The sequence below is a fragment of the Quercus lobata genome, chromosome 4 (genome assembly GCF_001633185.2).
Source record: "Quercus lobata isolate SW786 chromosome 4, ValleyOak3.0 Primary Assembly, whole genome shotgun sequence".
In the NCBI taxonomy this organism is placed as follows: Eukaryota; Viridiplantae; Streptophyta; class Magnoliopsida; order Fagales; family Fagaceae; genus Quercus; species Quercus lobata.
In genome coordinates this window covers 75,645,956-75,658,252 of record NC_044907.1, presented here as the reverse complement: position 1 = coordinate 75,658,252, position 12,297 = coordinate 75,645,956, and the positions used below count along the sequence as shown (strand labels likewise).

General features: G+C 34.5%; 1 protein-coding gene across 1 annotated transcript; it reads left to right on the top strand.

The window, feature by feature from the left end:
* The first annotated feature begins 11,246 nt into the window (after positions 1 to 11,246).
* Positions 11,247 to 11,831, top strand: LOC115985815. Its single transcript, XM_031108716.1, has one exon. It carries the CDS (start codon positions 11,247 to 11,249, stop codon positions 11,829 to 11,831), a length of 585 nt encoding a protein of 194 aa, XP_030964576.1.
* Positions 11,832 to 12,297: the final 466 nt, after the last annotated feature.

Genomic DNA, 12,297 nt, shown 5'->3' with positions numbered 1-12,297 from the left:
AGTTTACAGGGGTCTAAACAAAGTAATAGAGTTGTTGTTCCCAAGGAGATTTGTATTGAAAAAAATAATAGAAATGTTAACAAATGTCCAAAGAGCATTTGTTAATAAACCATTTTAAGAAAGTTTTTATGGAAAAAAAAAAAAAAAAAAAAGTCATTAGTTTTCCTAGGTCATCATATCACTATCTTCTATATATTTCCGCACTTTGTGATATGATTGCTTGAGTTTAACATAGATCTTAATAATTAACCTAAGTAACTACTTGGCTAATTAATTAGGTTAAACAATTTGAGTTTATAAGGGTCTAAACAAACTAACAGAGTTGTTGTTCCCAAGGAGATTTGTATTGAACAAAAATAATAGAATGCTAACAAATGTCCTAAGAGCATTTGTTAATAAACTATTTTAAGAAAGTTTTAATAAAAAAAATTATTATTTTGACAGCCTTTTCAATTTCTTATAAAAGTGCTATAAAAACTTTCCTAAAATAGTTTATTAACCATGACTCTAATTAAAAATAAATAAAAAGAGAGGAGGTAATCTTTTTATTGGGCAATGGTGAAAGCATAGGACTAATAATAAGACTCATGTTTTTTTCTTAGAAACACCGTCCTGTTGCGGAACATGAGGACATGACTGTAAGATTTAAACTCGGTGTTAGTATATTTACCTACCACCAATTCTTAGAATTTGGATTTTAGCAGAGAATTGAGTTTCAATTAGAGTTTTAAAAATGCACAAAGACAAAAAAGACGTCATACTTTTGTTTCGACAAGAATATCCATGAAATTCTAGTAAAATCATCTACAAATTAATATCACATAATACCTAAAACCAAGTAGAGAAGCAATGGGTTCATGACACCAAACATCACTGTGAATCAATTGAAAGGGAAAGGTTGATGATATTTAATGTTTGTTCAATGGGGTTCTGTGCATCTTTGCACTTATACAAAATTTACTAGAGGAACAAACAACATCAACTTGAGACAAAGACACAGATTCATGTACATTGATCAAAGCAAAATGCAAAATCTTAGAACTAGGATATATGACCAAAATCAATTGTGCCACAATTTGATTTGATCTGGAGTAGCAGAATTACAAATTTAAAGCTTAGGTGAGGTATTGAAAGTGGAATATGCAATAAAAGAGTTCAAAGTAGTTGAAAGGAATGACTAGACTCCGTCCTTACTCGGACCTTTGTAAATGATTCTCCCCGAAGGTAAATCCAGAATTGAGAACTAGTTACCAACGAAATAGTAGAATGCATTATTTTGATTGCACAACTTATTAACAGTCAAAAGATTAGAAGCTAAATGAGGTAAGTTAAGTATATTTTTCAAGAGAAACTAATGAGTATGAAACTCACCATTGCCTCATGAGTAATAGGAAGCTCCTAGCCATTTCCCACAATGACCGTCTTAGTTCCATTAGTTGGTTGCTGCTGTAGAGACAAAGTAGAAAAATTGGGTGTGAAGTGGTCAGATGCACTTGTGTCCAATAAGCCAACAAGTATTCCCTAGAGATTGAGAGGAATTTGCAGCCATAACTGCAAGCGAAGGTGGATATTTGCCTTCATAGGAAAAGTACATTATAAGATAACAATTTAGTGTTATCTGGCCATTCATGCCACCGACTTGGCAAGTTGGTTGTTGGTCGTTGGAATTGTTGACCGGGTGGCTTAGATTGAGAATTTGGGGAATTCCAAATTCGATTGAGGCTTGATCCATAAGTATTTGAAATTTGGAATTATCTTTGAAACCCCATATATAACGAGGCCATGAAACCCCATACTTTTTTTTTTTTTTTTCCAAACACTCCAACAATAGGTAAAAATAAAACCCATTCAATTTTTTTAAAGAGTTGGCACATTCAAAAACAAAGCTTTGGCCTCCCCACCTCCAACACAATGGCCAAATTTGGCTCCCAAAATCCCAACTTTGCACTTGTCTTGTACTTTTCCATTCGTCAACATTTCACATCTTTGTTTCCAAAAAAAAAAGAGGCACTTTTGTAAATAAATAAAAATAATGCCTAATGGCATTTATAAACATATCTATCTTCCACATGAATGTTTGCCCATTTATAGCTCCAATATATATATATATATATATATATATATATATATATTTCTCGATGATACTAGTATCACACATTTCTCACACATTTTATCTAAAGTTTCATACGTGATAGACTATGAATAGTAGAGAAAAAATAGTAATCCATGTGATAGTAACAGACAGCCAATCATAATCTATCACATAGAACAATTATGAGAAGAGACAATCAATCATAGTCTGCCACATACGATAATTGTGGAAAATTGTGGTACATCATTATTGTTTTTTTTTTTTTTAAATTCTTTTTCCTTTTCCCAATTCTCAATACAATTTTTTCTCTTCTATAACATTACTTCTCTTTCTCCACTTCATCTTCCCCCCCCCCCCCCCTTTTTTCCTCTTTACAATGCACTCTCTTTAACTTTCGCATCTCATCTTTCTCATCTTCTTTTATTTTTATTTTATTTTACTGCTCCCCTCTAACCTTTTCCTCCTACTTCCTTTTTTTTCTTCTTCCCCCCCCTCCCCCCCCCTCTTTTACAATGCACTCTCTTTAACTTTCGCATCTCATCATTCTCGTCTTCTTTTTATTTTTCTTTCATTGCTCCTCTCTAACCTTTTCGTCCTTCTTTATTTGCACTCATCATTTTCTAACTTCTTTCTAAATCCGTCTCTTTTCTATAGTACTTGCTATTAACAAAACCCACTTTTTATTTGGCTCGGAATCAATATGATAGTTTTATCTTGACCCCTCCAAACACAAATTTATAGCTCCGCCCTAAATACCAAACACAAATTCCTAACTTCCCCTAAACACCATGTTCAATTTTAGTAGGTTGTGAGAAATACTACTATGTTAGGGCATTCTTAGGTCAAAGTCCAATTAAGACATCTTGCATGCATTTTCAGTGTCGGCGTGTACTGCCACTTAATGCACGTAATTTGTAACATCATGTTAAATAATAATTAAGTTGTTGCCTCTCTCTCTCTCTCTCTCTCTCTCTCTCTCTCTCTCTCATATGCCAAATTGATTGGTGTCTTGGTCTGATAATAAGAACTATCATCAGGAGCGGATGCCATAGGTTGAAACTCTCTAAAAAAAATCATCAAGAACCAAAATCCCTTATCAAGGGACACTAATCCTAAGTGTGTTCCTAACATCAAATACAAAGTAAGGGTTAGTCTAATAAATTTATGAACATATCCAATCGGGTCAAACCCAAACCCGTTTGACCCAAACAATTTGCCAATTCTAGTTTACGGGCACTTTTCTCCAAAACACCTTCTTTTTTTAAAATAAAAAAAACTAACGTTGGTCTCCAATGCTTTTTAAGCAACTAACTATTCCATCGTGTGCGTGTGTCTTTTAGGCTGCGTTTGAATCGGGTGAAAACCAATTTCAGAAATCAATTTCCGGAAAATGCATGCGTTTGACTATCACGGAAAACATTATTTTCCGGAAAATAACTTCCTGTTGACCGAAATTTTCACCTTTGACCACGGAAATCCATTTCAGTACCTATTTTCACTTCAAATGATTTCCGAAACTGGGGATGCACAAGGGAGATCGAGAGAGCTCACAGACACGCCGTCAATCGTGAAGCTCCAATCGCACCGTCGAACCGAAGCACCAGTCTGATCGACAGCACAATCGACGACGCGCGAAGCACCGTTCGCGAGATCACGCGATCTCGCAATCGACGGCGCGCGAATCACCCTTCGCGAGATCGCGATCGACGCGAACGGTGCTTCGCAAGATCGCGCCGTCGATCGCGATCTCGCGGAGCGTCGAGCGACGCTTCGCGAGATCGCGAACGGTGCTTCGCTCACTGTCGATCTCACGAACGGTGCTTCGGCGCCGTCGATCTCGCGAACGGTGCTTCGCCGCCGTCGATTGCGCCGGTTCTTTTGGGTTTTGTAAGTGTTTTTCTGGGTTTTGTCTTTTCCTTCTTCTTTTCCAAACACCAGAAAATATTTTTCGGAAAATTTTTTGAAATGCAACCAAACACACAGAAATATTTTCCTTTTCCGAAAATTAGCATTTTCGGAAAATATGTATTTTCTGGAAAACGTTTTACGGCAACCAAACACAGCCTTAGTCCCTTGTCCTACACCCAACAATATAACAATAAGGAATCCCTAAGGTTGGTTTCAAGATAATGTTTCTAATAAAAAATTCATGAAAACTATGAGACTGTATGAATCATCAGAACAACTCCTTATTTCTTTAGAGTTTCTCTCCAACACATTTGTCTAGGGATATTTTCTCGAGTTACTTGCTTACATCTAGTTGTAGGCTTGTAGCCTCTTTGGCTTCCTAGTGTGTCCATCCTAATTTATGCGCATCATTGCAGTGTCACATTACAACCAGGAAGTGGGGACCAGGTGAAATATTGCCATCACAATCTTTTCGACTTTCATTTCTATCATTTATTTATAACAAAATTTTAATTCTCTTCTAATACACATAAATTTTTTTATCAATTTTTATTTATAATTAAAACCCAATTTTATCTCTATCAAAAAAAAAAAAAAAAAAATTAACACGATTAATTTTTTTTTGAAATTCCGTAAGAAATACTTATCCAGAACAATGATAAAAAGTAAATACAAATTAAGAAATCTTAAAAACGAAATACTGTCAAAGTAGTAGTTTTTTTTTTTTTTTTTTTTTTTTTTTTTTTTTTTTTTTTTTTTTACTTTCTACATTTTTTATAAAAAATTTAAATTGAAGTTGCTCCATCTTTTGTTCATTGAGGCCTACAGAAAATGTTGATCTTGTATATCCCCTCTGAAATGCAACAACTAACGTAATTATCCTGTACAACAACAAAATTAATGAGATTTAAGAATAGATTTAAAATTAAAACCATACTATGATTAATTAAAAAGGAAACAAAAGACAGTAAATACTATATATATATATATATATATATATATGAGTTGAGTTCAAGTTACATATTACACTACCTAATAATTTGTTACAGAATTCATATTTTGAAAATCTCACCGTTCAATTACATGTTCTATATATACTTAACATTTATGCCAATTTTGGTGTCAATTGGATATTATTTACCATTCGATCCATAAACTCATCTTTTATGCATTATTTTAAACTACAAAAACTTGAAGTTAAACAATTTATTAATGACATGATTATTAATCTTTGATTACCTTGAAATTTTACAAGTATCGAGAATATATAAAGATAATGTAATTTAACGGTGGATTTGTCAAAATTCACATTCAATTAAAAAATATTGAGTGGTGTATTATTACTTAAAATTATATTAGGTATAACTTAAATCCAACTTTTATATATATAGTCTCAAGAACAAAGCACGGGTGTTAAACAAAGAAGGTAACTTATAAATAAAAAAAATTTTGAATTAAAAGAACATTCAGTAACTTACATAATTGATCCCCCAGAATAAGGTTGATTAACCAGTTACAGCATAGGGTTGTATTCAAAAATAAATTGCATAATTAATTCCCAGCATAGGATTCATGTTATATAAGTATTTGTTTAATTTGTTTAATAAGGCCATGAAACCTCATGCTAATTTTTTTTTCAAAACACTCCAACAATAGATAAAAATAGAACCACTCAATTTTTTTAAAGAGTTGGCACCTTCGAAAACAAAGCTTTGGCCTCCCTACTTCCAACGCGATTGCCAAATTTGGCTCCCAAAATCCCAACTTTGCACTTGTTTTGTACTTTTCCATTCGTCAACATTTCATATCAATGTTTCCAAAAAATAAAAATAAAAATGAGGCACTTTTGTAAATAAATAAATAAAAAATGTGTAAAACAAAGAAGGTAACTTATAAATAAAAAAATTTTGAATTAAAAGAACATTCAATAACTTGCATATTTGATCCCCCAGCATAAGGTTGATTAACCAGTTACAGCATAGGGTTGTATTAAAAAATAAATTGCATAATTGATTCCCCAGCATAGGGTTCATGTTATATAAGTATTTGTTTAATTTGTTTAATGAGGCCATGAAACCCCCATACTATTTTTATTTTTTTTCAAAATACTCCAACAATAGTTAAAAATAAAACCCACTCAATTTTTTTAAAGAGTCGGCACCTTTGAAAACAAAGCTTTGGCCTCCCCACTTCCAACATGCATGATTGCCAAATTTGGCTCCCAAAATCCTAAATTTGCACTTGTTTTTTACTTTTCCATTCGTCAACATTTCATATTTGTTTCCAAAAAATAAAAATAAAAATGAGGCACTTTTGTAAATAAATAAAAAATGTGTAATAGCCATAATTGTCAGTATCATACAATATATATTGTATCATGTGTAAAAAGTTTTGTATCATATCGGTGTATCGTAAGTGCTTATAAATCGTACGATACAATGTGCGTATCATATGGATCGTATTGTATCATAAAATCGTACGTATCGTATGATACATAGACAAATGCTTTAAAATGAGATTTTTTTTTATTAAAATTTGTACTTTTATTTGAATCTAATAAGTTGTTAGACTTGTTTTTAACACAAAATTATTAGTTTACTTAATTTAGCCTACTAAAATAACATATTCATAAGTTTTTTTTTTTTCATCTCTTTCCTACAATTGGATTACATAGTACACACTTACCCTTTACTTTGATATTTACAAATTTATTTTATATACCACAAATAAAATATAAATTGACAATATTTTTTTTAATCATTATTGTTATAAGTCCAAGAAACTAGAATGCCAAAAAAAAAAAAAAAAAAAAACAAGATTTATAAAAAAAATTATTAAAATAAAAAGAGCAAGAAGAGATAGTATATGTTAATGATGAATGACGATGGAGAAAATTTTAATGAAGAAATAAGTTTGCAAAATTATAAACATGATGATAGTATTGACTTAGATGAGGTTCATTAGGCAATTTGATGAATATGATGAAAATAAATTATTATTTTTGAGTCATTTGTAATATATTATCACTTTTGAATTTAACAAATTTGATTTATTTAGTTAGCTTATTAAATATTATTACATAAGTGATGAATAAAATAGTCATTAGTTGAATATATTCAAAATTTATAATGAATAAATCCTTTATATATGTATATTTATAATTTTTTATAAATTTTATTCAGTGTTTGTATATCTTACGATACACAATATGATACGATACACGATACAAAAAAAATGAAAAATCAATTCACGATACGATTCACGTTTTGATAATTTTGGTAATGACATTTATAAGCATATCTACCTTCCACATGAATGTCTGCCCCTTTGGAGCTCCAATATATATATATATATATATATATATGTTTCTCATTGATACTAGTACCACACATTTCTCACACATTTTGTCAAAATTTCCATACATGACAGACCATGAATAATAGAGCAAAAATAATGATCCATGTGATAGTAATAAATAGCCAATCATAGTCTATTATATAGGAAAATTATGGGAACAAATAGTCAATCAAAGTCTCTCTCTCTCTCTCTCTCTCTCTCTCTCTCTCTCTCTCTCTCTCTCTCTCTCTCTCTCTATATATATATATATATATATATATATGTATACATATATATATATATAGAGAGAGAGAGAGAGAGAGAGAGAGAGAGAGATAAGTTCAAATTACACCTGGTGTAATTTAACAAAAGTTACACCTTTTATACACCGTAGATTGATGAGAAGCCTAATGGTTAGAAAGAGTTAACTACCATATCATTTAACTTAATTTAAGAGCATTTGTTTTCTCTCTCCTCATTTGTTTTCTTATATATATATATATATATCATAGAATTTCAATTTATGATTTTTTTAATAAAAATTTATGATGTTTACTCTTTAATGATTGTTCTTTATCATTGGGTTAATACACCAATCAGTCTTTTATGTAATTGAGATTCAAACTCCTGATCTTTTATTCAACGACTAAAAATTTTACTAAATATGCTAACCGAAACCCATTAGAATTTTACTTTACGTTCTATCAATTATAACTTATCATTTTTTTTTCTCTCTCTCTATTAAATAACTATAGTTTACAAATCAAACAAGAAGAAACTCGTGGGTAAGAGGATTTTTTATTCCACAGAGAGAGAGAGAGAACTTTTCACTTTCCATTACAATTCGTATTTCCATTTTCATTTTCCTATAGAGCAGTTTCACTTTCCAAATGAAAAACATCTTACTGAATACTAATTTAACTAGCCCATTTCTAAAATGGGGAAAAAAGTTGTCCATTTCTCATTCATTATTAGTTTAATTATTTCTAAAAGCAAAAATAAAAATGGTCCATTTCTCATTTATTATTGGTTTAATTATTTCTAAAGGCAAAAGAATAAAATTTGAAAAGTTCATTTCTCATTCATTATTGGTTTAATTTCGTTCCATCAATTCATATTGTAATTATTTAGGATTCTAAAAAAAAAAATTGTAATTATTTATAGATAAAAGCAAAAGCAATGCAAACAAGGGAGATACGTGGCTACAGTGATGTGTGAGGTTTCCTAATTGGACTATTCATATGTGAACGTAGTGTGCGTACATGGTCATTTTCAAGAAACTACGGAGACCATATATCCTTTTTGTTTTTTGAGAATGGAGACCATATATCCTTGTCTACATTACCAGCTAATAGCTGAATAGTCAGCTGACTTTTATAGTCTACTCAAAAAATTCCCCCACAAAAAAATAATGCTTACTACAAATAAATAGATAATTGAATTATAGTTGCTTTTATAGTTGGGGGATTAATAAGGGTCATGTTAACAGGTGTCATTTTAGGGTAATAGTTCTTAAATCAATGCCCTTGCGGCATTCATTAACATTTCCCATGTAAGTATACTAATTTTAGCAATGTGGGGGCCAACTATCTAGAAAGTAATATTAATACTTTATGAATTGGGCCTTTCGCCCAATCCGAGGATATCAATCAATCCGAGGATGGTTAAATAATGTTATAATGGGAATGGTATAAGAAGAAGAAATAAAGGTTGTATATGGTAGTCCAAAATACGTCCGAGGAGAAAATTCATCTCGGAAACGGAGATCCGAGGTCAGTAAAAATGTCTTATCATCCCAAGCACCCCTCAAGGTTGCATCACAACTAAGAGTCAGGCCTTGGATAAGGGATGAGCAAAGGGTGGCAACAAATATCTTTAAAAGTTGCTGCCTCCAAATTAAATGCCTCCCAACCAACTCTCTAGCTGTATTAATGTGGAGGTGATACCTGAATAGTGATCAAGCAGCCTTACAGATACTAGTTGATGGTTCTGGGAAGTGTTGGATGGGACAAGAAGGAGTTCCCAGAATCCAACATACACGTGTATGGTAGGGATGATACCAAGATTGTGATATATAGCTTGGGAAGGTCACCTAAGAGGGGGGATCGGAAAAAAATCAAGAAATCTTGGTAATAACATTGTGAATTCTTGTAACTATGTTCATCAACAAGATATTATAACATAAGCTCCTCAGGTCGTGCCGAGGACAGATTTTCTTATTTTACTTGTACTTCACAGTCTTAATTCAACAACTTTTACTGTCTATCTTTTGAAGTAGAACTAGTTCTTTCACCCACGCTCTATAAATTCATTGTTTGGGCTTGTTGGGCTTAAACCCAATCCTATACTGGGTCCAATCCAAATTCGGTCCTTATAATTGGGGCCGTCTGTGGGGAGAGCTTGATCTATTCTAAAAGAGATTCGGGTGCACCATCTAAGATGGAAGAAGCAAGTCCACACCAGGCAACGATAGGTCCACACCAGGTGGATGCTAATTTACACCTAGCAGAATCAAGGGGATCCCAACACAGCAATCCACGTAGGAGCCTCGAACGGAGAGGAGATCATGAGAGAAGTGTGCACACAACTCATACCAATAAAGGTCAATCTCGAGGGAAGAGCCGTGTTTCCCATGCAAAGAATGATAGAGACATGCAACATGAAATCGATGAATTGAAGAAGGAATTACGTCACACTTGGCGAAGACATTCATCGCCCAACTCCAAGCTGTCCTCTAAAGAGACAGATGGTGCTAGTTATAGACGGAGATCCAGAACTCCACCCAGCGAGACTTTCTCCTACGACGAGAAGTACCACCATAGACGTAGGTACAAGAGCCCGCCTCGCAAAGGCCTGGGGAATGATGCCATGAAAAAGGCGCTGAGTCAGGTTTCTAAATCACCCTTCACATGAAACATAGAAGGTGCGAGTCTTCCTCGGCGATTCCATCAACCCACGTTCACCATTTATAATGATCGAATAGATCTAGTGGAGCATGTCAGCCATTTTAGTCAAAGGATGGCCATTCACTATAAAGATGAGGCCTTGATGTGTAAGGTCTTTCCATCTAACTTGGGCCTAGTGGCGATGAGGTGGTTCAATGGTTTAAAATCGAACTCTATTAACTCCTTTAAGAAACTCACCCGGGCCTTTGGTGCTCGCTTTATCACTTGTAGCAGGGTTCCTCGACCTTTGGGATCCTTATTATCTATGTCCATGCGGGAGGGCGAGACTCTGAAAGCCTACTCAAATAGATACTGGGAAATGTTTAACGAAATAGAAGGAGAGTACGATGATGTGGCTATTAGCAGTTTTAAGGCTAGCCTCCTAGCCGAGCATGATTTGAGGAAATCTTTGACTAGTAAGCCTGTTACTAGTGTACGTCAACTGATGGATCGGATTGACTAGTACATAAGGTAGAAGAAGACCAACTGTAGGGGAAAGGAAAGGCTAAGGTAATTTTTCAGGAGATGAGGGATTTTAGGTCGGACCGGTACAATAATAACCGACCTTAGAAAGACTTTGTTGGGTAGCAAGGATCTACCAACACCCAGGTAGTTAATGCTATGTTTCAAGAACCAGTACAGCAGGTGCTGGAGAAGATTAAAAATGAGTCGTTCTTCAAATGGCCACACAAGATAGTAGGAGATCCTATGAGGCATAATCAGAACCTTTATTGCCAATATCATCAAGACCATGGACACACCACCAAGGATTGCAAAAATTTGTGGGACCATTTGGACCAACTGGTCCGGGAAGGGAAGTTAAAGCAACTCCTGCATCATTCCAATGGACGTGGAAGCCAAACGGGTTCGGTATTTCGAGGAGATGCTTCTTCAAGACTCCTCTCGGCACAAAAAATGTCATATTTGTTGCTCTAGGGAGGACCAGATCTTGTCCCTCCAGAATAATGTCGGTATCCCATTACCCAGCCAAGGAGTCTAGTTTAATGCCGAAGAAAGTCAAGGTAAGCAACCCACTAGTGTTAGGTTTTTCGGATGAGGACAAGTTTGGAACCATACAACCCCATGATGATGCTTTGGTGGTTGCATTTAGAATTAGAGGGTACGACGTAAAAAGGGTGATGATTGACCAAGGCAACGGAGCTGAAATAATGTATCCTGACCTATATAAGAGGCTAAATTTGAAACCTAAGAACCTAACAGCCTATAGTTCTCCTCTGGTAAGTTTTGAAGCTAAAATGGTTATTCCGAAAGGTCAGATCAGATTACCCATGCAAACCGGCTCAGATGTGGTAGAGGTGGACTTTATTGTTATAGATGCTTTCTCTCCATATACGACCATTATGGGTAGACCCTGGCTTCATACCCTAGGAGCTGTCTCCTCCACTCTTCACCAAAAGGTGAAATATCCTTCAGGAGGCCAAGTTTTGGAAATTGTAGGAAGTCAGTCCATAGCCAGACAATGCCTAGTAGCGGCCATCCAACATTGGCCTGAGATAGAAATCTCGGCCACTGCTAAGAGCGACTTATAGTAATCAGAAGCTCTGGCGTTGCCCTCTAATAAACTGGCCGACGAAGCGAAATGTGAAGATCTGAAAAAGGTAGTTGTTGGCGATGATTCGGAGAAATTCTTTCAGGTTTGGGCTCAACTACCTCCACAGGAAAGGGAACAGTTGGTTGGATTCCTTAGAAAAAATGTTGATGTGCTCGCATGGAGCACGTATGAAGCCCCGGGTGTAGACCCAAGTTTTATTTTTCATCATTTAAATGTTAACCCTTCTATCACCTCGAAGAGACAATCATCTCGGGGCCCGTCCAAAGAGCACGACGAAACTGTTAGAAATGAGGTAACAAAACTCAAACAGGCAGGGGCTATCAAAGAAGTTTTCTATCCTTAGTGGTTAGCTAACACGGTGGTGGTGAAAAAGAAAACTAGGAAATGGCGTGTGTGTGTGGACTTCACAGACCTCAATAAGGTTTGTCCCAAAGATCCTTTCC